At 42.5% G+C, this 26,399-nt stretch overlaps 1 protein-coding gene across 1 annotated transcript in view; it reads right to left on the bottom strand.

The window, feature by feature from the left end:
* LOC136855607 (anillin-like) overlaps nt 1-26,399 on the bottom strand; it is a 212,793-nt gene that overhangs the window by 27,849 nt on the left and 158,545 nt on the right. Inside the window, exons 17-20 of the mRNA XM_067132701.1 lie at nt 24,481-24,603; nt 23,697-23,852; nt 6,271-6,400; nt 5,838-6,046 (exon numbers count right to left, since the gene is read on the bottom strand). Of these exons, the coding sequence (XP_066988802.1) occupies nt 5,838-6,046; nt 6,271-6,400; nt 23,697-23,852; nt 24,481-24,603 (618 nt within the window). The remainder of the gene's footprint in view (nt 1-5,837; nt 6,047-6,270; nt 6,401-23,696; nt 23,853-24,480; nt 24,604-26,399) is intronic.

The following is a 26,399-nucleotide window of genomic DNA, read 5'->3' as shown; positions in this document are numbered from 1 at the left end:
TAGAAATATGTGAGGGTTCCTCAATTAGCTGGACAAACTTTGAGGATATACAGAACTCAAGAACACACTGGTCATGATGATCTGTGGAATTTGAATTAAGCTACTCGCTGTGCTTCCCTCTGAAAAGTCTCTCCCTAGACGTCCAACACCGGAGATCCTCCTTTATCTCGTTTGTAATTGGGAACGTCACTGTGTCCGGTTGCTTATCTTCTGTTCCGGCTTGCACGTAGAAAGAACTGAAGGGGCCTAATATGAAGTCTTCCTAGCTTCACAAACTGTTCTATGGATGCGAGGGCTCCTAGCAGACTCACCCATCAACTCACCGAGCAAACTGGAAGTGAAGAAGGTCCTGTACTGACTGAAGGCAGGACTCTATCCTCTTTGGGGAAGGAAAAGCCCGAAAACTCTGAGAGTTGATCCTCATCCCCAAATAGAGAATCTCCTGAGTTGGGGCTAGTTGGGACTTCTCTTGATTTACTAAAAGTCCGAGTTCCTATGAAAGAAGAAGGGTAGTCTGCATATCCTTTGTGCACTATTCCTGAGACTGGAAGCGGAGGAGGCAGTCACCTAGGTGTAAACTTATGTTGATACCTAGGAGGTGAAGCCATCTTGTGAGGGGTGACAGGACTCATGTGAATACTTGTGGGGCAGTGGAGAGACCGAAACAAAGGGCCCGAAACTGGAAGACTTTGCCCCCGAAGACAAAACTTGGTATTTTCTTGACTCCGGATGTACTGGAATGTGGAAATACGCGTCTTGCATGTCGAGTTATCATCCAGTCGCCCTGCTGGATGGAGGATAACACTGACTGATTTGTCTCCATTTTGAACTTCATCTTCTGTATAAGTTCAAAGCACTGACGTCGAGGACAGGTCTCCATCCCCCGGATGACTTGGGGACCACGAACAGGCGGTTGTAAAATCTTCTTCAAGTCCTATCCTCCACTACCTCTATGGTCTTCTTCCTTAAGAGGGAAGAAACTTCCTCCGAGAGAGCTACGAACTTCTCGGACCCTCTGAGTATGCCGTCAATGTGATCGGCAAATTCACAAGAGGAGGGTACTCTACGAATGGGATCCAGTAACCCTCTTTGAGAACTTTGATTGTCCAAAGCTCTGCACCTCTTGCATTCCACCTTTGCCAGAAAAGGGAGTCTGACTCCCACAGGTGCTCAAAGGATAGAGGAGTCACTTTTTGGAACAGGTTTTGGCTGAAGTAGCAGAGAAATGCACCTTGGAGCGGGGTCTCGAGAAACCCTGTCTGCTTCCATGAAAGGGATGCTGTTGCAGAGGGAGACAGACTTGGCAGAAAAGGCAGAAAGGTCCTTGGGGTGCTTTGAAGATTGCGCAAGAAGGTCTTGGGTTGATTTTTTCTGCAAATCGGTGGCAATCTCCTTCACTGCTGATTGAGGGAACAAATACTGTTTATCCAAGGGAGAATATAAAAGCGCAGGCTTCTGAACCGACGTCACTCCTCTCGTGGCGAAGGAGCACCAAAACTCCCTCTTCTTCAAAACTCCCATGGTGAAAAGACCTCCAACTTCGGAGGATAAAACACCCAGCCAATCAGCAGCAAAGTCAGGCACTAAAACGTCGAGGTCTTCTATTTTCCTGCCGAGAGCTCCTATCGACCAGTCCAGAAAGCTGAGAACTTCCAGTATTTTAAACAAGTGCTTCACAAAGTGATCAAACTCCGAAGAAGTGAAGAAACTTTAGCAGAAGAAAAAGCTGAGCGACAAGCCAAACCTATCAAACCGGAGAAGTCACCTTGGGAAGAGGCAGCACCTCCCAAGAAAGGAGTTTCTCCGGTTGAATAAGAGCGATATCTCCTGGTCGTCAAACTAGTGGGAGGAGAAGCAAAAGCGGTCTTCCCTTGTTCCCTCTTAATGGACAACCAATCTTCCACGTCTCTTAGCACTTTCTCCCAGACAAAGAGAGAACCGTCTGAGGTAGGTGTGAATTAGAATCTGCTGGGTTTCTCACAAGGAACATGGAAGTGGGCAACACTGGAACAGCTGGTTTGAAAAAAATATCTCATCAGTCGTAGGAGGAGGGTCTGGTACTACTACTTCCTCCTCTGAAGAAACAGGAGATAAAGCAAAGTCTTGAGAGGGCTTACGTGAAGGGGAGGCCTTAAGCAGAAGGCCCAAAACATCTTCCAACTGCTTCTTGATATACACAAAAGAAGGATCTTCAGGCACGAGAGCAGGAGACGATGATGCAGGTGTGTTCAGTGGAAGTCAGGTAGACAGTTGGCGCTGAGCTGGCTCGAGGCAGGCGCTCCACGACTGGGAGGTGGTCTGGCAAACACTCTGGATGCTCATATGGGCACCCGGAAGAAGAGCGTTTCTTAGAAGAGCACTTAGTTGCCGAATCATGAAATTCAGCATGTGAATGCTCAGAAGGGTGAGCGGGACTGTGCCACATACTGCAACCCGGTTGCGGACTAGCGGAATGGTCTTTAGCACGCTTCGGAGAAAAGAGAGAGGTGTCTTTATCACATCTCTTAAAGGGACGAGATTCACCTGGGAAGCGCCAAAAATGCCTCTTATTAGCACTAGAGTTACTATCGGAGTCAGACGATAACTGGTGGATGCTCACTGTGACACATTTCCAACGGCTGTCAGAATTACGAAGCACTGAGTCGGATGAGGGGGCAACTGCCCGTGGGCAAACCCTGCTAACCTCCTTTGGACCTCTGGAATGTCTGCTCCCAGGTTCAGGGGAGTGTGACAGTGACCTTCGTCTGGGAGCGTCAGCGGGACAGACAGCCACCTCCTCCACTGGCACTGACACTTGTCTAATACTCTGCACTTTGTCCATAAGGACTTTAAGCGATTCACCCAACTTAGACACAGTATTAACTATGAGACTGAATTTACAATTGAACTTACTCTCGAGGCTGGCTACGGTACCAGGATCGGAAGTATGGGAGCCACCAGGAATAGGAGTTGGTGGAGAATTATTAGGAGGACTAAGGATGGGGGATAAAGCAAGGGCAGGAGAAGAAGGAATGTTATGGTCAAGCGAGCTGAATGTTTGTGACAGGATTTTGCACAAATCGTATGACTATTGTAGGTTACTTTGGTCATTTGGGTATTGCAACCCTCCCTACAATACCTAATACTTGATGAACTCGAATCAGACATCGTAAATAAACTGTAGAAAAACCGCTACGCTAAGCTGAAAAGCTACCAAAAATCATGGGTATTTCACCAAATCATTGGGAAAAGCGAAGAAAAAACCTCAAATTCAACCATCAAACCATTCAATGTTAATGGTAAAGCCAGCAGAAAAGTACTGACAATCACTGTTACGCTGTACCTACTGTTCCCCGATAGAGGGTGGGGTAGTTACCTGCACTGCAAACAAACGCATCGCTACCACGAACTTCAAATTTTTAACTGCCGTGCGAGTGGAAAGTATATCTATGTAATTACTTGGTAATTTACAGTGTAATATCCTTGTCATGTAAATATATCAAGATAGTGCATATCATCAATAACACAAAAGACTTATGACCCCCCAAATTCTCTTAAAAATTTCAACCTATCCCATTCCCTCTTCTCTCCCTGGAAATTAACTCTAAAGAGCAGTAGCAAACTACATTACACTTATTCAAAACTGCAACTATAGTTTCAATCATTTCATACATTAGTTAATAACATTAAGTTGGATCAAAATACCATGAACAAACATGTCATTTGTGTTAAAAACCTATAACTACATCCATTCATTTCTCAGCTCTGTAAATTGTAAAGGTAACAAGAACCAAAATAATGGCATTAGATATATAGCACAATTGTAAATAAACTAAAAATATTTTTGTAATATAATAAGATGATTGATAGTAAACATTGTCATGATCAGCATCTGGTAATGACAGTAATTATTCTACAAAACCAGTGTAGTGTGGTGTTTTTCGGCCATTGTAGGACATGAATGCTCAGGCGAGAATATCTGCTTTTGACCACCAAAGGGTTAAACTTTAGCTACAAAGGGAACCAGTGGGGACACCAAGCACCTGACTTGGGGGGCCTGGGCCCCCCCAATTGCAACGCCACTGTTTGGGCCATCAAACCATGGGATTAAAAACTCAGCCTTTGACCTGTTACTACTCACAAGTGTCTCAGGTAAAAACATCAAATGGTAGTTATGGGCACAATTCTGGAGATCAAGAAAATTTGACCTTAAGCCCCGAATATTTGAGTAAAGTACTCTGCAATTTTTCTTAGAGTAATGAGTAGCAGGCCAAGGGTTCAGCTCAATATCTCCCAAAAGAATTAGAATTAACAACAAAATTAGTAGCAAAACTAATAAATAGACTCATAACAACAGCAACACAATAAAAATCAACGGAACAATTAACAATAATAATGACATCAGCAGCAACAGTATTTGCATTACTTTCAAAAATTACATTGAAAGTACAAATAAACCTAGCCATATGTCATTCAAAAATCGCTGGAAACAACTGGTCGACAAGATGGAGCCAGCACACCTTATATGGCATATAAGAAACCCATCAGGTTTGCCACAACAACTGGGGGAGGATTTTGAAATTATAAAAAGCTTGGGTAAAGAAGAAGACACTTCCTGATAATCCACCAAGCAACTTTTGCTTTCTCATCAGCCTGTCTAATACACTCCTACAAAACAGGAAAGTGAACATAAAAAAGAGGAAAAATGCCTGATCGTACCCTCAAGCAAGGGAACTCAAACCCAAGACCATGGAAGGCCAAAGTACAATGACTATGGCACAGTCCAAGGTTGGAGAACAAGGTTTGTATTCAGAGTAACCTTCTTTTAGAAGGGTTGCCTCCAAGGCTGAAGGGTTCCCTCCACCCACTGGTTTAATTTCGGAGTGTCCTTCTCCTAGAAGAGTTGCTTGCCAAGGCTAACCAGTCTCAGAAAAGCTACATTAACCCACTACCAAGAGAATTTCAGTAGAGTCATATCAACATTCATAACGGAGTGGGATTTCTTACCTTTACAGAAATTTAATCTCCCACTTTAAACTAACAAGGGTCCTCTTCTAACAGTGTTTATTTACTATTCTTTTCTCTGGTTAATTAATTCCCTTTTCGAATGTAACTTGAAAAGCTGAAGGCCCTTATGTAATGTCCAGTTTTTAACAAATTTTATTGTTCTACTGACATTGTTTTTCAAATTCCTATTTCCTCTGGCTAATGTATGCTACACCAAGTATCTTCACTTGTATCAGTTTTGACGTGTCTTTGGTTACTTGCATTTTAACATATTTTCTTAAAACTTATTTTTAGTCTGTAGGGCAGTTCAAACCAATTATGAAGTGTGCTCACAATGTCCATAAAACAGGTTTCCCTGATATACAAAAGTAAAGGGTCTATAATTATAACATTCAGAGGTCTGGTTAAACAAATCATTTATAACTAACTAACTATAATTATAACAAGTATATATTAAACAAGCTCCATGGATTCTAGTATCATAAAATGCACCAACTTAGAGAGGTGGCACTATATTTTGAAAAAGCTAAAGCAACACTATGGACCATATGGCTCATCATTTACATAACACCAAAATGGGTACCAGATACCCGGCCTTGTGTAGCACAGTACAAAAGTTACTAAAGGCTCTTTACAATGTCCTTTCACCTCCATACTGCACTGCTTTCACTCCTTAACTTTACTTGCTCCAATATTCACCTCCTGTTTCACACAATTACTTTAGAAAGGTCTCTAAGTCTAAAAGGTGACTCAATGATTTGTTATACTTTATAATAATAGTAATCAAAATGTATAAAATCTGGCATCAGTCCCAAGAAAAAATTCCCAAATACATCCAACATGTAAAATACCTTCTTAATAGTGGAATATCGAGCCTGTGATGTACGGAGAGCATAAACTTCCAAGGAAATTATAAAATCAGATGTAAGGTTGTGAAGAGACATGAGGTTAGGGAATGTCACTGACCCATCTACCACACAAGATGGAGTAGCCAGTAGCTGTGACGATATTACTTGTTCCCTATGTTTAACCAAAACAATCAAGTGGTACACATCATGACCTGGAAAATTTAGAATAAGGTAGCAATATTAATTCCAATCTTAACACAGGAAAAACTTGTTACCTTTTATCATGTTCCTCAAAAATAAAATTCAATATTCTCCCATAATGATTACTTCAAGGATGTCCTAGCCACTTCAAAGATGGGATAAGAAGTCAATATAAGATGACAACTGTTATGTGAATCCTACAGCTGCTGTATTAAGAAAAAACAACACAAATTACCATTCATGCCACTTTCTATGAATTCCCTCTTCAAGGGAACAGATATGTTACTTATACTGATGGATCCTCTACAAGAATCTTCTGACACAGCCCAGCTGTGCTGGGATAAAGCTCCCTCTGTTTTCAGTCTCTGTAAAAAAAATAAATAAATAAATAAATAAATAAATAAATAAGCAAACAAGATAATTAACTAGCTAGCAGTCAATGTAAACCTTGGTGACAACTGTAGCCAAACATCCCCAAAGTCAACCAATAAAACAGTAGGTTTATGTAGTACATCAGCTGTTTCTCAGCCACAATGAGCTTATGTATTAGACCAAAATAAATAATGTACCTCCACAAATTTACCTGAAAATTTTGCTAGCCTAACCTGTCCTTAAATGATTCAATTATGTGATCCACTCACCTGTTCACATTGTTCTTTTTTCACTATGCAATCCAGCTTACGACAACAAAAAACACAAAACAGACTTACAACCCAACTATTATCGACCTAACCTTCAGAGAGCTTTCTCTACCCTGCCACCATTTCTTCAACCCTCCCGCCCGCATTTGTTTACATTTTTCTCCCTCCAGCCATTTTCGTCCTATGACGTCACAACAATAACATACTTTTTAAACATAAGGAATGCTTTGCTATAAAAACGTCTTATAAAATTAAACGTGCTTTCTTTTTATACATTTTGCAATGCCCATAGCACTTCATCAATGCAGAAAATAAAAATAAAATGATGACTAACTTATAAAACTAACATATAATCAATACCAACAAGAATGCTATTACTGTATCTACATCTTAGTTTTGTCTTTCAAAATATTCATTAGTTTTAAGCCTGTAACACTGTCCTATCAACTCTTGCTGGCATTGTCATACTATCTTCTCTTGCCTCAAGACTATATTCTAGTTTTGGTGCTTCTCTCTACTTCAGACTGATCCCTTAACCCCTTGCGTCCATCCAGACGCTATCATGTGGGGCATAATAACAGCTCTAGATATTTGATCCGGCGTGCCTCAGGTGAGGATCAATATTCTGCATCATGCAGTTTGAACTAATTGTAGACAACATAAGGATTCTTTATGGTGTTCCTTCTGCCTTAGCTGCATTTCTTTTCAGTTTCCCTCCATTAGCTCCCTTTGGTCTCTTCCCCTTCTCAAATGTCCAGCTTCTAAATTCATCCTGCACCAACTTCTCCCTCATTTAAGAACAAATGCTCCAGCCTGCTATACCAAATTTAATGGTCAGATTAATCCACTTGTATGTCAGTGTTTTTAAACTGTAAACTATCATAAGACATCATGGAAATCATAAACTCAATAATATCAAGTTACTCATCAGGAAAAGTATACTTTGAGACACTTGCAACGATAATCTAACGCCCAAGCAAAAGATCTACCTTTTCTCTCTAGCACATTACTCTATACAAACAATCCCCAAATCAAATACTCAAAAGAACCTGATGCACTTTACATGCTAATTTCCAAATAGACAGAATCCATTTTCTATTTAGAGCAATTAAAATATTAGAGCCAGTGTCTAAGGCTGCTTGAAATGGAACTGCATCACACTCCTATTTATATGTGCTCTCTGCTTCACCAGGAAATTCCTATTAATGCCTTTACTGCCTGGACCCCCAGAATCAGTGTGTCATGCTTCTTGTTTTGCAAAAATGCAGCAACCAAACTATACTGTGCAAATTCACAGACATGCGAACTTTCATTGGAACCTAACTAATTGGCAAGTGCAATTTTTTCACCGACACGTGGCATTTGCGAAATCCTTGAGAAATCCTGCAGAAGTGTTTATGTTTAATTTTTGAAGACATTTATAAGTTTTCATGCTTTTATGAGTAAAATCAGTATAAAAATGTACTATTTTTATTTCTGTACATGCATAAATACGATACAAAGGTAATTAGAGTATCATACTAACAAACTAATCCATCAAGAATTACCTCTACCTGTAAGTCATATTATTCACTAGGTTGTACATTTGTGATTGTAAGTTTATATTCAATGGTAAATTCTACCAACAAATATTTGTTATGGCAATGGGCACTCCTCTCAAACCTGTTTATAGAATTCTTTGAAAAATGATATTTTAATGATAAAATAAGGTTTGTTCATACTTACCTGGCAGATATATATATAGCTGTATTCTCCGAAGGTCCGACAGAATTTCAAATTTCGGCGGCTGCACGCAGTGCCGGTCAGGTGGTTAGTACCCATTCCCGCGCTGGGGATGGGTATCAGGAACCATTCCATTTTCCATTCAGATTTTCATAGTGCCGTTGTCTCCTGAGGGGAGGAGGGTGGGCACTACGAATATATATATCTGCCAGGTAAGTATGAACAAACCTTATTTTATCATTAAAATATCATTTTGTTCATGAAACTTACCGTCAGATATATATATAGCTGAATCGCACCATTGGAGGTGGGCAGAGACAGCATAGGATTGAGAAACAAAACAATGTAGATGATTACACATCTTGGTTCCTTACCTTTTAGCATAGCTGACTTCGTGATTACTGTCACCCAAGTCTGCGTCTGCTTTACTGGAGTTTCCAACGAGGTAGAGACCTATATGGTTGGAGAGTTCCAGACGATCTGTCAACGGGGACGTGACCACTATGTGCCCAGATCGTAGCCCTCAAGAAGGAAGCAAAGAGACAAAATAACCACCTGACCTACCAAACATCGTGACTAGTTAAAAACTAAGGAAAGGGAAGACTGCCCCACAGTCTACCCACAACCATAAAAACACAACCAAAAATTTTAAAAACTATTCCTAACCATACATTAAAGGATAGGATGGGTACTGCCTCCTTCTCCCAAGATCGTACCAGCCGAAACGTAAGGTCCCAATGAACAGCAAGACTCATACACTGTTCTTACGTCCTTTAGGTAATGAGAGGCGAACACAGAATGACTTCTCCAAAAGGTGGCATTCATAATATCGTTCAGAGCCATGTTCTTTTTGAAAGGCTACTGACGTTGCAACAACCGAACCTCATGTGCTTTAACTTTCAAAAGTTGAAGTCACTCTCCTGACAACTCTCTTATGCGCTTCTTGAATGGTGGACTCAAGAAGAAAGCCAGCGCATTCTTTGACATGGGGACGTCAGGTCTTCTCACGAGCACCATAACCTGTCTGCAAGACCTCTCGACTCTTTTGTCTTGTCCAAGTAGAATTTTAGAGCCCGAACAGGGCATAGCAGTCTTTCTGGTTCCTGACCCAGAATACCCACCAAACCTTTCAATTCAAAGGACTTGGGCCAGGGTGAGACGGGTTCTCATTCTTGGCAAGAAATGACGGTTGGAGAGAACACACCGCATCGTCTCCTATAAAACCAATTGACTTAGATATCGCATGAATCTCACTGATTCTCTTTGCAGTAGCGAGAGCAACTAAAAATAAAGTCTTCTTTGTTAAGTCCCTCAAAGAAGCAGCATGAAGGGGTTCAAAGGGCTTTGCATCAGGAACTTAAGAACCACATCCAAATTCCAAGATGGAACCAAAAACTGAGGCACCTTAGTCGTCTCGAACGACCTAATGAGGTCATGTAGGTCCGTATTGTTGGCGATATCTAATCCTCTGTGTCGAAAGACCGCCGACAACATACTCTTATACCCCTTAATAGTAGAGACTGCCAGCTTCGGAACCTAAGGAAAAGAAGGAAGTCTGCAATCTGGCTCACAGTGGTCGAGGAAGAGGAAATCCTCTGCGAGTACACCACTGCCGAAATACGCCCACCGACTGGTAAACTGCGATCGAGGATGTTCTCCTGGCTCGCGTCGCTCTTGCCACCTGCTTGAAAAACCTCGCTCTCGCCAGCATTTTCGATAGTCTGAAGCAGTCAGACCGAGCGGAGAGGTTTTGATGGTATCGTTGAAGTGGGGCTGTCTGAGTAGATCTGGATAAGAGGCAACACCCTTGGAAAGTCTACCACCAGCGACATTACCTCCGAAACCACTCCTTGTAAGGCCAACACGGAGCGATCAGAGTCATCCTCGTATCTTGCGACGACGCTAACTTCCTGACCACTTCTCCCAGGATCTTGAAGGGAGGGAAAGCGTAAAGGTCCAGACGAGACCAGTCCCAAAGAAGGGCGTCTATTGACACTGCTCCTGGATCCAGGACAGGAGAGCAGTAGAGCGGAAGCCTGTTGTTCTTTGATGTTGCAAACAGGTCCACTAAGGACGACCCCATAAACCCCACAGTTTTTGGCACACCTCCTGGTTCAGAGTCCACTCTGTCGGGAGCAGTTGATGACGACGACTTAGCAGGTCCGCTCTCACGTTCTGAACGCCTGCTACAAACCTCGTCAGGATCGTAACGTTCCTGGAACTCGCCCACAACAGGATCTCTTTCGCAAGAACGAACAGGAACGAGAATGAGTGCCTCCTGTTTTTCAGGTAAGATAGAGCAGTGGTATTGTCCGCGTTCACCTGGACTGTGCGATCGGACACTTGATCTTGAAGAATCGAAGGGCCAGAAAAATCGCCCCTAATTCTTTCATATTGATATGCCAGGTCACCTGTTCCCCTCTCCAGATGCCTGACACTTCTCTCTTGCCCAGTGTTGCTCCCCACCCCGACATTGACGCGTCGGAGAACAACACTAGGTCGGGGTTGGAAGGCTGAGAGACACGCCCTCTGAAAGCTCGGGGATCCAACCACCACCTGAGATGCTCCTTCACTTGAGGGAAAGTTTGAGAGACAACTCGAGATTTTCCTTGTCTTCCCAGTTGTCTTGCAGGAAGAACTGAAGAGGCCTGAGATGTAGTCTCCCTAGGAAAACAAACTTTTCCAGTGAGGAAATGGTCCCCAGCAGACTCATCCACTCCCTCACCGAACACGTTTCTTTCCCTAGGAAGGCCAGGACTTTTCCGTAGCACAGCTGTTGACGTTCGGGACGGAAAAGCCCGAAAAAGCCACTGAGTCCATCTGAATCCCCAGATACACGATGGACTGCGTTGAGGTCAGGTGTGACTTTTCGAAGTTGACCAGCAGGCCGAGTTCCTTCGTCCAGGTTTAAAGTTGCTTGAAGATCCTCCAGACACCTCTCCTCGATGACGCTCGAATCAGCCAGTCGTCCAAGTAGAGCGACACACGACGCCTGCCAGATGCAGCCACCTTGCTACATTCCGCATGATGACGGTGAAAATCATGGGAGCTGTGGACAGGCCAAAGCAAAGAGCTCTGAATTGATACACCTTTCCCCTCAAGACGAACCTCAGGAACTTCCTTGACTGAGGATGTATCGGTACGTGGAAGCACGGCGTCCTGAAGGTCGAGGATACCATCCAATCCCCTGGTCTTAAGGCTCCTAGAACAGACTGCGCCGTCTCCATCTTGAAAGTTTCTTCCGCGACGGCCAGTTCAGGCTGCTGACATCCAGCACAGGTCTCCAACTTCCCGACTGTTTGGGACCAGGAACAGCCTGTTGTAGAAGCCGGGAATTCAGGTCTAAGACCTGTTCTACTGCTCTCTTGACGAGCATTTGCCGCAGCAGGTCGTACAGGATCTCTTGTTTTTCTGGACCGTCACGACGGAGAGAGGTCCAAGGGGTTAAAGGCTTAAGGGAGGGGAGAAAGGAAAGGGATCTTGTATCCTTTCTCTAAAACCGAAAGGGACCAACTGTCTGCCCCTCTCACTTTCCAGGCTTGGAAAACGCAAGAAGCCTGGCACCCACCGGTATCTGGAGAGAATCACATCACTTCTTGCCCCTACCTCTAGCAAGGGCTTTACCTCTCGAGAGGTTCTTTCCTCGAGAAGAAGGCTTTGAGGATGATCCGGCACGAAGGGCTTCTTCATCTTGGGTGAATGTTGACGGTTTGACGTCGTCGAGGTCACGGAACCGCAGGGCGCCGATGACTGAGCCAACAGGTCCTGTGTGGTCTTCTCTTGTAAGCTTGCAGCGATGTCCTTTACCATCGAAGCCGGGAAAAGATGACTGGAAAGGGGAGCAAACAACAGTTCTCCTTTCTGTGCCAAGGAGACGGACTTGAGCGAAACCGCAGAATAGAGACCTCTTCTTGAGCACTCCAGTCGCAAAGTGCGAGGCCAATTCGTCAGAACCATCTCGGACCGCCTTGTCCATACAAGACAAGACGCTCAAAGGTCCGACAAGGAGATCGAGTCCTGACTCCGAGACTTAAGGTCCAAAGCTCCAAGACACCAGTCAAGGAAGTTGAAAACTTCTAATCGTCTTGAAAAGGCCCTTTAAAAGATGGTCCATCTCCGTAAGAGTCCAGGGAATCTTGGCGTCGACAGATGAGACCTCCTACTCGAATCAACGAGAGAGGCGAAGTCTCCCTTAGATGAGGAAGGAAGACGTAAGCCTAAGTCTTCTCCGGTCTCATACCACATCGCCGCTTTTCCCGAGAGTCTTGAAGGGGGAAGGCGAAAGAAGACTTTCCTTGAGCTTTGGAGTCCATCCACAACTGGACTTTCTTGAAGGCCCGCTTAGTGGAGAGCGATTTAGTCATCTTCAGAAATCCGGAGCTTTCCTAGACTTGAAGAAGTCAGTTGAGAAGGAGGGGGAGAGAGGTACTGCCGGCAGAAACTTGTCAGGAAACAATTCCTTCAACAGCTTGACGAGGATCTGGTAGTCCGGCGGCGAGGACTGATCCTTAATCTCATCTTCAGACTCCGAGACCCTGAGTCTATCTCCAACATCGGGCGGGAAGAGCAGAGAAGTTGGAGAGGAAACACGCCGCAGGGACCTCTGCTTGGAAGAGGAACTGGCGTGCAAAGCAGCTGGAGAACCAGGAACCACACGAGCCGACAGCAACGGCAGGTGGAGCGTCTTGAAGGGAGTCAAAAGCGTCCATCGGGGCGTCACGTCTGGCAGCATGACGGAGCTTGAGCGTCCAGCCGAGCGTCACGTCTGGCAGCATGACGAACGTCTGGATCGCCCCTTAGAGCGTCACGTCTGGCAGCATGACAAACGCCAGGAGCCTGACGAGCGTCATCAACAAAAGGTGAACATAACGTCTAGAACGAGAAGGGAGGAGGGCGTCCTGGGGTGGCGTCACGACGATCCTCCCCAACACCCTCTGGGGACGAGTCTAGGGTTCCTTCCGACGACGCAGCAGGCGAAGCAGGAAGGTGACGAGCGAGGAGCAGGAGAAGGAGACCTAGATCTCTTCACTGGAAGTCTAACATCCTTCCGACGAGGACGGGACCTGGACTCTCTCTGCAATGAAAGAGGAGAGTTGCTGCTGCATGGAGGCAATAAGGGTCCTCGTTGGTTTCCTCTCTCTGGAGAATCACGGAACCTAGAGGCAGAAGGACGAGGGGCGTCTAATCCTCTTCTCTTGAGAAGGAGAGCTCTAGGGCGCTCAAAAACGTCTTCTTGGGATGGCGTCCGGTACTTCTTTTGGGGGAACGCATCCACAAACTCTGGCGAGGAGCACAGAGTAGGAGAGAGGACGTGAAGCGCCCTCCTCCCCTAAAAGCTTCTCTTAAGAGGGCGAGTCTATCTGACGGTTCCAACCCCTGCGTGGGGAGGGCGTGTCAGAAGACGCAGAAGCAGTCCTTCAGGACCCGAACACGAGTTCGCGCCTGGGCAGCCTGGGAAACGCGTCTTCAGGACCTGCCGAAGGGACGCCAGACCGTGGGGGTTTCCCGTCACCCTCCTTCCCGGCTTTCGACATGCTCTCTCCTGAGTCCTGGGAGTCCAGCAGAGGTCCAGGCCTAGAGGCATGATGGGGCCGGTCTGGCCCCCCTCCACTGCACTGGGGCACTAGTCACTTCACAACACTTATCTTGGAGAGCTGACACTTTAGATTCTAATGCACGAATCGATTCCATCATAGCGAAAGCATATTAGTCTCCACTGGCACGATCTCAGGGCAGGAGACAAACCACAGGTTAGGATCTAAAGGTACAGGAGTTAGGGCGACATCAACACTTCTGCAAAGAGAAGCACTCCTGGAGGAAGACCTCCTCAGTCGATCACGCTCCAACTTCCTCACATATTTATCATACGCTCTCCATTCATTTTCAGACAAAGAAGCACATTCATGACACCTATCATTCAACATGCATATATGCTTCCTACAGTTAGAACAAACAGTGTGAGGGTCAACCGCAGCTTTCGGCAACCTCACCTTACATTCAGACATCACACACGCACGGTAACTAGCAGAGCTAGACCCAGACATAATGATAATCTAAAGCAAAACCCAAAGAAAAGTCAAAAAGCGTGATGCGATCTACCGATCCAAAGTCAAAATACCAACAGACAATGAGATACTCAAGAAAAAAGCAAATCCTATGGCGGAGGTGCAGACAACAGTTGTTGACAACACCGGCGACAGAGAAAATCTGAATGGAAAATGGAATGGTTTCTGATACCCGCCTCCCAGCGCGGAATGGGTACTAACCACCTGACCGGCCACTCGTGTGCAAATTTGAAATTTGTCGGACCTTCGGAGAATACAGCTATATATATATCTGACGGGTAAGTTTCATGAACAAAATGATATTTACCTAATATCATACATACTCCTTTAAAGTGGTATAGATATGTTAACGATATTTTAGTTGTCTTGCCTGCTGGTATTGATGTAAATGATTTACTCTCTAATTTGAATAACCAGGTACCCTCCATTAACTTTACTTTAGAATTAGAAAAAGACAATTGTCTCCCATTCTTAGATTTTTATATACACAGAAAATTTATAGGAAAGCAACTCACAACTTAACTTATGTCTATTTTTATTCAGGCCACCACCATAATATCAAAATATCAATTTTTTCTTCTATGTTTTTATGAGCATTGCACATTGTCGGTCCCCAGTATTTGTATCAAGAAATCGAATTCACGAGAAAAACAGGGACAGATTTATCTTATCCTTCACACATATTAGATATTTGCTATAATAAAGCCCACAAAAATTTTTATAGGAAAAGTAACATGGAAAAAGAAACCACTAAGAACATTCTAACTGGTCTTACAAAAAGAACCGAGCCTTGCAGCAGTGGACTGACGCCGTGGAGTGCCAAGATGTCGAAGTTATACTGAGTCGGATGCAGCTTGAGGACTTCCCCTATTACACTTCCTGACCCCTGGCCTTAAACAGCCAAAACCATCCACCGACTGCTGCCGACTGGCAGATGTGTACGAGACATACCATCCACCTTCCATTATTAGTATTATTAAAATAGTTCAACCAGACCACTGAGCTGATTAACAGCTTTCATAGGGCTGGCCCAAAGGATTAAAATGAAATGGAGTACCAGGTCTAAGCCATAGGCTAAGCACTGGGACTAAATGATGAATGAATACTGTAACGAAATTTTAAAAATATGCAAAATGGCATATGCTTCCACAATAGAACACATGCACTTATTAAATACTTGACTCAAGTTTCCATCTGCACAACACAAAAAATAAAACTGAATAAGGATAGAAATCACAATAACTCAAGATTTTTAAAATTTGGATTTTTCTATTAGTTGCCCTGTGGGCTTTTGTATTTTCTTAAATCACTTTTTATACTTTGTCAATTAATTCACATTTCCCCATGAGTATTAAAATTGGGTCAATTGAAAATGTTGCACACTCTAATAAAACTTCACCAATCGATCCATTTCCCAAAGCTGATAACCGATGCTGGTTATATTTTGGACATTCACATAACACTTGTTTAACTGTTATTATCACTTTACATTCTGAGTATTCAGGAGCTGGTTCTGTGGGCTCCTCATTAAGTTTACATGTGTCAGATGAATACGTATAGCACTTCAAATAGATGCATAGTTCCTCCTGACTCTATTGCTTTATCAGTCTGACCAAGAATGCACCTGTATGTGTTAATTGTAAAAAGATAGGGTATTTAACCCTTAAATCCCGAGCCTCTATTTACAAAAGTGTCTGTCGTATGCCGGCGGTGTTCGGGAGTTAGCACCGAAACGGAAAAAAAGTTTTTTTAAAAAAATCACAGCACACTTAGTTTTTAAGATTAAGAGTTCATTTTTGGCTCCTTTTTTTCTCATTGCCTGAAGTTTAGTATGCAACCATCAGAAATGAAAAAAAAATATCATTATCATATTTAAATATTGAAATATATGACAGAGCAAAAAAAAATTTCATATATAATTGTATACAAATCGCGCTGTGAGCAAAACGGTTAAAGTTAACGAGTTATTTTTTTTCTTTGTATTGTACACTAAATTGTGATGATTTTGGTATATAACAAGTTGTAAAATGATCAAAGCAACACAGAGAAAATATTATCACAAAATGATGCATGAATTCGTAACGCGCAGGCGTAAAAAGTTTTTTTTTTTTTTTTTTAAATTCACCATAAATCGAAATATTGTGCTAGAGACTTCCAATTTGTTGCAAAATGAAGGTAATTGATTGAATATTACTAGACTGTAAGTGTTTCAGCCATAATTGCAGTTTTGACCATTTGGTTGAGTTAAAGTTGACCGGAAGGTAGAATTTTTCTATTTACTGTATCGTGATTTATATGAAAATATTTAAAACTGATAAAGCTACAAACATGAGTTATTTTTGTTGTATTGTACATGAAAATGCGCATATTTTCATATAAAACTTTATGTAATGACTAATATAAAACGGTGCAAACATTACGACAAAGTGACGAAAGAATTTCTGAGATGTTCGCCGAGTTACCGCTGGACGAAGGAAAAAGTTTTTAAAAATTCACCATAAATCGAAATATTGTGCTAGACTCTTCCAATTTCTTGCAAATGAAGGTAAATGATTGAATATTACTAGAATGTAAGAGTTTTAGCTAATTGTGTTTTTCGACCATTTTTCGTCGAGTCAAAGTTGACCAAAGGTTGAAATTTTTGTAGTCAACATACCGGTCGCCCACTGCACCCAACAGACAATTTTAGTCGACGTATGGTACGTCCAGTCGGCATTTAAGGGTTATCAGCCCAGTGCAAAGCTAAAGAGGGAGTCATGGCAAAGCCCCCTCTAATCGGAATTCCCAGCCTGCCCACACCATGACCACTCCTCGTACAGATTACACTAAGGTTTATTGCCACACTTGTCAGAAATAAAGGCATTCCTTGAATTTTAAGGAATGTCCCGGAAACAAAACTCCCACAACTGTTGCTCTAGTGGCCACATATTCCTCATCTTTAGGACGCCCCGAAGCAGGGCCCATTTATGTTGCACCTTCTCGAGGTCATTATCGCACTAAACAGGTCTCAGCTTTTGAAGACACTGGCGCTTAAAACTCCCTCATGAGGCGAGACAAGGTACCCTATGGTGTCATCATTCAAGAACACAAGCCTGTAACTGTTGTAGGCATAGATAATTGGAGGCTGACACTCCCGACAGTCCGATTGAGGGTCACTAAAACCCACAAAAGCAAGATCTGTATGGCTGGAGTAGTAGATGTAATCCCTGGAGGCTATGACCTCCTCCTGGAACAGGACCCTCCTTACCAACTCCATTCCTGGCCTACCATGAGCCCTGCTCCCTGCCAGTCTCTGCCAGGTGCCGATGTCCATCCTGGTCCTGCCATTGAGCCGCAGCCGGTGCCTATGCCTGGCTAGTCAAGTGCTCCAACTAGTCTGGTTGTTGAGCTCCCCCCCAACAGAGCCAGGTCCTGGTTCTCTTCAAAGCACACAAACTGGAACATCCGGCACCACCCACGTCTCTCATCCAAATCCAATGCCTGAGCCTGCCCTAGTGCCAGTGCCAGACAGTGCCAATCTCCCTCATGGAGATTCCAATCTGGCCCCCTCTTGTCCACTTGCCTGGCAATGCTACCAGTGTCCGACCGAGAGCCAGCCCGAAGTTCAGTAGGGTCTTTTCCGGATTCCTCTGACCTCGGAGGAAGCTCATCCCCTGGTGCCGCCTCACATGTGCCTGAGTTGGTCCTTATAACCTGCGAGCCCCTCACACCTACATCTACCTCTTCCACTTCATCACAGTCCCCAGTAGCCAAGCCTCTAGTGGACAAATCTCTGTAAGAAGTCCTGATTAAACTGGTCACCGATGTGGCAGCCATGCAACAAAGGCTAACAGAACTAATTGGCACCACCACTGTCCAGGTTGCTGCAGCAGCCAACTCAGTGCCTGTTTTGTCAGTCACTCCAAGTCTTGGTCCCAAGGATAGTGGTATTGCGGGCTTAGACCTGACACCAAGGTCTTCTCAGCCTCTTCTGGAGTCGCGTGCCCAGGTTCCAGCTAGGAGACCTAAGCCTACAGTGTGAAGGAAAGCAAAGAGGAAAGGGAGTAGGGAGCATAGGAGGTCAGGTAGTCAATAGAGCCACAGCGCTCTCATGGCATTCGTATCATACAACTGTAACAGTACCTCATTTCTAGGGTTGTCTCCTACCTTTAATCAGTATTGTTATATTGAAAGAATTTATTTTGTACTTTGCTAAGTCTGTCCTTTACCCCAACATGCTGATGAGCATGTCTTCGCTTTTTTAGCAATTTTCTTGCATTCTTTATATATACATCCTGTTGCTGTGCATTTCAGTATTTTCATGCTGACAAACTTGTATTGTGTCATAGATTAAATTATTTTTTTGCTATTTACTTTATTCTCTGCATGTAGCTAGTTTTCATTGTGCTGCATTAGCTTCGTTTGGTGCGACATTCAGTTAGACATATGAAGAACATTTAGAATGAATATGTTATTTCATTTTTTTTTTTTAGCCAAGCAGTTTTCTTGGAGACATTCTGGGCATAGGTAAATGGAAACAGTGCCTGCATATTCAGTGAGTCAGTGCTGACGAAGGCCTGGTGTCAGTTTGGCTTCTCACGGGTACCTGGAGTTTTTGTCCCATACAAGGAAATTCATGAGATTAAAAGGGATCAAGATAAGGGATTGGGTGTTGATAATGGTTTACGGGTTGATAGTGAATATGTTTCTGAAGGGAAGATGTGTCATAAGGGTATTTTATCAGATGATGTGGTTTTGGGCCCAGGTATGGTTGCCCTGGTGAAAGTCCATGTGAAAGATGTGAAAATGCCCAGACAGGTGTGTGTGAGTGAGGGAAGCGAGAAGCTCAAGGGGGTAGTGAGTACAGTTTCTATAAGCAATGTGTCTGATGCAGGGATTACATGGGTAGAATTACTAAACTGTAACGATTCAGTTAGGAGATATCAGATGGATAAATATGTGGTAGATTTTGAAGATTGGGTTGATGACAATAATTCGGTTGCTATTGTAGGGGTTGACAATGAATTTTTCAAGGCAGAATTACAGGTTAGGAGACAGGTTTTCAGGGATCATTTAGCTAATGCTGATTATAAAGAGTATATACAGAGGGGGTGGAAAATGCTTTGGCTGAGTTTAAAGATATTGTCGCTCTTAAAGGGGATAAGTTGGGGTTAACTAATGTGTTCGAACACAAGGTTCATTTAGAGGATGAGACTAAGCCTATTTTTGCCCCTTCATATAGGATTCCTTTTAAGATTAGGGAACAGGTAGAGCAAGAGGTCAATAATTGGGAAGGAAGGTTCTTAGCCACGTAAAATGTCTAATTAGGGCCAGCTCACTAGGAGAGCTGTTAATCATATACTTTCCATTGTTAGCAGTGCCTAAGAAGGATGGCTCAATGTGTGTGTGTGTGGATTTTCGTATGTTGAATGATACGTCAATCCCAGACTGCTATCCTGTGGCGTGTTTGCCAGATTTGTTTGTAGAAATTGGGGGTGAAAATATCTACTCTTCAACTGATCTGACATAGGTGTTTTTGCAGGTTCCTCTTAGTGAGGAGAGTCACTAGTATACTGCCTTCTCTTTGCCGAAGGGACATCATGAATTTACGCAGATGCCGTTTGGTTTGTTGGGTAGCCCTATGACTTTTACGAGATTAGTAAATACAGCTTTGCATGGATTGTTAAGGAAGTCTATTTATGTTTATATGGACAACATCTTGATTGCCACGGATTCTGTAGAGGAACATTTAGATGTCCTTAGGGAATTTCTTAGGAGACTTAGGTTAGCAGATTTGAAAATTAAATTAGCCAGGTGTGATTTCTTGAAGAAGCAGATAGTATATTTGGGTCATGTTATTTCTAAGGAAGGTATCAGGGTAAATGGGGACAAGGTTAGGGATCGTGGATTTTCCTACTCCTAAAAATAAGAAGCAGATTCGTCTTTCTTGGGCATGGCGGGATTTTTCCAGAGATTTGTGAAGGTTTTTCCACCCTAACGTTTATGTTGACAGACATGTTGAGGGATGATGTGCAGTTTGTGTGAGAGGCAACAGTTGGCTTTTTAGAACATTAAGAGCTTTAATGAGTCCCCCGGTGCTGAAGTTTCCAGATTTTGAGCAACCTTTCATGTTGGTGACAAATGCCAGTCATGAGGGCATAAGAGCTTGCCTTGTGTAGAAATTTGAGGGTAAATTGCATCCCACTGCATTCTACAGTAAGAAGTTTGAGACGCGAGGGAGTCATGAGATGTCTATGTGCACAACAGACAAAGCGGTAGTGTCTAGTTTGGTTCATTTGAAGATGTTATTGTTGGGAAACGAAGCTGAGGTTCTTACAGATCATAAGTCGTTGTTGGATCTTTTTAATAAGCTGGATCTTTCTCCTAAGAGAGCTAGGTGGTTTTTGACAATTAGGGATTTTGATGCCAAGCTTAGGTGCATAGAAGGTAGACATAATGTTGTAGCTGATGCCCTTGAAAAGAGTTTTTATGATTCAGATGGTTCTCATGTTTGTTATGTATCTGGGGATTGCACAGACTGGGATATTAATTTAGTGGAGGCTAAACAGGATTATGAAATTTTGGCAGACACAAAGGCATTTCTTAGAGGGAAATTAGTTAGAAAGGGTTGTAGGTTGCCTTTTGCGGGTCTAGAGTTAAGAGGGTAATTTGTTAGTTAAGAAAATTAAATATATGCTGAAGAGTAGTGAGGATAATGGAGATACAACACAGATAGTTGTCCCAAAGAAACTAGTACATACTGTTTTGTAGGTTTGGTAGTCCACATTTGGGTATTGAGAACACGTATCACAATGTATGGGGGAAGTTTTTTTGGAAGAAAATGCTTGCATCAGTGGAGGATTTTATGAGGGGATGTTCAGTTTGCAATGCATGCAAGCCAGCGAGGGTTATTTTTTGTAAATTGGGTTTGTTTCCTAGCCCCAGTATAAAGGAAGGACTGAACAATGGTCTTGAACTCGTCGATGCGCGGATCTGATGGAAAGACCTTCGCCGCTGCTGTGTCTATTAGCATGTCCAGCTACAGTGTTCTTTGGCTGGGCATAAGGTTTGATTTCTCCAAAATTACCACCATCCCTAAGCAGTGACAAAAATGGAGTAAACGGTCTCTGTCTTGGATAAACTTTATTCGAGAACTCACCAGGACCAGCCAGTTGTCAAGGCATCTCAAAATGCATATCCAGTGTGAATGAGCCCAGGTCAAAACCAGGGTGAACACTCTTGAACACCTGGGGGCAGCAGAGAGGCCAAAGCAAAGCACCTTGAACTGGTACACTGTCTCCCCCAGAATAAAGTGAATGAACTTATGAGATGACTGATGGTTTGGAATCTGGAAGTATCCATCCTTCAGGTCTATTATCAGCATAAAGTCGGCCTTCCTGATGGCTGCTAGAACTGTGCGGGACATTTCAATCTTGAACCGACTTCCTGATGAAAAGGTTCAGGAAGACAGGTCTATGACCGGTCTCCAAGCCCCTGAAGCCTTTGCCACTATAAAGATCCGGCTGTAGAAACCTGGGGATCGATCCTCCAAAGCTCCTTTTTCCATCAATACATTCATTTCTTCTCAGAGAGCCAGATCTTTCGGCGAGCCCTGAACGTATGTTTTTAGATGGAATGGACAGTCAAAGAGGAGGAGGAAACTCGAAGGGGAGTAGATATCCTACCCACAGAACATCTACTACCCAGGTCCTTAAGGAAGGGTGACGAAGATCCTAGAATGGTTCCACTTCTCAGTGCCAAAGAAGAACCAGGGCCAATAAATTTAGAGATCCTACAGAGGGAAGCATCTCTCCTCTTCAACAACCAATTAGCCCACATATTTGCTGTTAGGCGAGCTAGGTATGAAATAGTCTTGCCACCGGACTGCAAGTCTAAGAAAGGTGGTGCTCTCTTCACTGTTGCTAATTCAGGGCATTCTTGACTAGGTCTTGTAGCAGCCAGTAAATCCATCAGGTGTATGTAATTTTTTTTTTTTTTACATTCTTTGCAATTAAATGTATAAATCTATTTCAAATATATTAACATGTCAAACTATCAAATGAACATGTCAAACTATCAAATGACTTAGTGTATTAAGAACTTCAAGGGGTTGCTTATTGGAGTTTATAGGATGTCCAGGTTGTTTTACAGGGTTTATTCAATTTAAGTCACAATTCTCGTATTAAATAATGAAATAAGGTAAGGTATTATTGTACTATATTGATCTGCCCTTGCATATATTTGTGCTACTAGTTTGAGTGTGCCCTCAAAGATAAACGAGTGTGTTGTCTAAATGACATGAATGTTTCGGCCCTCTAAGGACATACCAAATGTTTTGAGGGCTAGGAACACCACATGGAGCTCCAGCAAATTTGTGCAACTATAGTCATCCTCTGTCTAGATGTCCCCTGTATATGCATCCAAGATCTGGGTTCCCTAACTTTGGCTGAAGGCACTTGTGGACAGAATTCAAGGGTCCAGCAGAACTGGGAATATAGAATGGAATACAAAATTTAGGCCAAAGGCCAAACACTGGGACCTATAAAGTCATTCAGTGCTGAAAGGGAAATTGACAGTAAAAAGGTTTGAAGGATGTAACAGGAGGAAAACCGCACAGTTGCACATAAAAACAACTGATAGGAAAGGGTGGAAAGTAAGATGGAAGAGAATATGGACAGAGGTACAGTAAATGGAATGAAAGGGTTTCACTTAGGGGCCAAAGGGACACTACAAACAACCTTAAGTAATGCCTACAGTGCACTGCATGAGGTGCACTGATGGTGCTACCCCCCAAGGAGAGCAGAACTTTCCTCCAATTTTCTTTGTCTCCTCCACAGGATATTGCCCATGATGTCTGAGTCACCAGGACTGGTAGCATTTTGGGCAATACTACCATCCAGTTCTTCACCAGCTGTAGCTGTAGGAGTGGATCCTGAATCTGATGGACAGAACCAGATTAGTTTAGCCCAGGGTTCTATAGCCAGCTCTTCTTGGCACCATGCTGTTCATTGGAAAGCATTTTAAACAAGTTACTCAAACTGAACTCCTTCAGGACGTTATAATTTCCACTTCTTTCTCTTTGTACTTGATGATTCCTCTACATCACATAAATTTTAAGAACCATACACTTGTATGTGAAGCCCACAATGTGTAAAGCACTAAATTGTCCTTTTACTTAACTGGGAGTTAGTTATCATTTCAATTGTAAGCCAAAGTCATAAATGAGCACTACTACTGTGGTTGGATATATATACCTGTATTTCATCAAGGGCAGTCTGTCTCTTCTGAGTAGCAAGTAGCAACAATTTTTCAGCTTCTACATGTTGTGGTGTTCCTTGATGTTCAATATGCTGCAAAACCACAGTCACAGCATTTGAAGCCTGAGAAATAACCCTCTGTTGCTCTGCTACCTGTCAATATGACATAGGAATGTGAAAATATACATTAAATAGGTATACACAGTTATGCAAAATCAAATTTCACTCCATCAAGTATCCCTAAAACTAATGGAATAAAATCTAATAACAAATGTAAAACACTAATAGAAGAATAAGAGTTAAAAGAGTAAATAAAATTATATTATAAAGACCTTAAAGGCCAATAATAAAAACCTTACAAATGGGCAGAACCACTGAATATAACAGGCTCTGGTCTTGGGGCTCAAGAAATGTAAATTTACCTTGACTATATGCAATTCTTAGGCACATTTGGCGATCCAGAGATTATGCAACACATTTGTACCCAAAGTTTTCAAACTAAAATTGAACTGAATCACTTTTACTTTTATTTTGGAAGTTCAACTATTCAATATACTCATTAAATTCATATACAGATGTCTAAGAGTACAGGTAATGATAAATTAGAATTGCAACACAACAGTGAAAAAGTGCTGTTTCTTGTGGATGAAAATGCAACCAAACAAGGTGACCTGATTCTGAGAAACATTATTATATATAATGGGGTACAAAGTCTAGACACAGTCTGAAGCAACCCATCATGACTTCTATTTCATGAAGCTACCTAATCAATGAAAGTTACCTCTTCTTGAAGCTCCCTGATTCGAGCACTAACTGTCACTGATGGACTTTCTGGTGGTTCAGGGCTCGGAGAACGCAGATCTGGATGCCGAGTAATCTGACGAACTGGAGTGCAAGCCACGTCCTGACAAGAGCAATTACTATGGTAAGCTGTCACAATAAGTATTTCTACTAACATTTAATATAACTAAAAATACATTAAAATATACTGATCCTGCCTTTTACATGAATATCTCTACAATTTTTCAAGAGAATAAAAATACAAACTTGTAATCCTCACAGTTAAAAACTGGAAACCAAATCTCAAGAAAATTTATATGGTAATTTATTTAGTTATGATCATGCCTTGTTAAATGCTTGGCTGTCTCATATAATAAGGAGCATCCTATTCTTTGCAAGTATTATAAGCAAGACAACTTACCACCAGACAGGCATTTCTTAAATAAACCCAGGCACTGTAAAACTTACAACACTTATATGTGAACCTAATAATCATAAAGTAACTTAGTCTGTACAAACAGATCCAGTCACAAACTTCAAAGATCTTGTAAGGAGAAAAGTCTTACTATGCATGCCAAGCTCACACTCCAATAACCCGTATGGAAAGGTGCCATTCTTCCATGTGACTTCTAAGTCAGATGTGACACTATAATTCCTAGGATTATCACTCTTCTCTTGCTATGATATGTCACAAGTTTTCACTCATAAATTTATTAATTCATTTTGTTTCACTCAAGTTAGCTGTGCTAAATGTTCAGTGCATTTATTGCTAATGTAACATCCCTAGGCTTTTGGTTGGTGACAAACTTGCCACTGCTGTTTTTTATGAGTATTTGATTTTTTTTTTAATCAATTTCATTTGTAGAAATACTTTATCTTTTGCTTGGTTTGCTAAATTTTTGCCTCCAGTTAACAAGAGAGCTTTGTAAATTAAGTTTTACCCTTTCCTTATTCCCTATCGGGGATTGTTTGTTTATTTAAATATTTTGATATGGTTCTCCATTTCTGTTTCAAGTTCATTACTGCATATATTTCCTTGCTTAGTATGAAGATATTTCGTACTTTTGTGATATACGCACTTTCTCTTAATTGTGCTTGTGTTTGGAAAATTATTTTGCCCTGATCATGACTAGTTCCTTGCTGCTGCTCCTACTCTCCTCCTGCCCCCTGCACTTTCACCTACTCTTTTCCTTTCCTTGGAGTTACCTCTTTCATAGTCTAGCTAGAGAAGAAGGTTGCCTGTGTCTTTCAAAACTGACTTCAAGCTGTAGATGATTCATTCTTGGATGGGCTGATGAAGTCTTGCGATTTCCAGCTTCAATGATGCTGCCCATGATGATAATTGCTGCAGCTTTCGTGACATCTGCTGCCTGCTCACCATCCCTACCTTCTGTGTTTTGCCTGTGTAGACAAGTTTCAGTAAAAGCACCAGCTTTCACTTACACACCTGCCTCTGCCCCCAAGTACTAGGCTTCCTTCGTGTACTCTGCTGTGGCATACCTGTGTATCCACCTGCTTGCATGTATATCATAGATACCATATGCCTCACGAACTTGGATGTGCATACTGGGTAACATATACTTGACTGCTTCAGTGTACTAGACCACACAATCTACTGTTTCAGTTTCCTCATTTGCCCTAGTACTTATGCCTATGCCCTCTGCAGTGCCTTCAATCTCATTGTTTCAAGAGCCAAGCCACTTCGTCTTTGTTCACAAATCCTATGCATGATATTCCACTATCGTCATGTTCTCCACAGCTGACACAACAGCATGGGTGGTAGCTGTAATGCTTCAGACTTGAGTCAGTCCTGATTACTATGCCTACAGTGTACCATGCTGAGGTGCACTGATGGCATTACTCCACTACAGAGGACAGCTAAATAGGAAGCCAAAACAAAAATAGATGAAAAGTATACGA

This window comes from Macrobrachium rosenbergii, chromosome 32 (assembly GCF_040412425.1).
Source record: "Macrobrachium rosenbergii isolate ZJJX-2024 chromosome 32, ASM4041242v1, whole genome shotgun sequence".
Classification (NCBI taxonomy): Eukaryota; Metazoa; Arthropoda; class Malacostraca; order Decapoda; family Palaemonidae; genus Macrobrachium; species Macrobrachium rosenbergii.
This window is presented reverse-complemented; position numbering and strand designations above follow the sequence as displayed.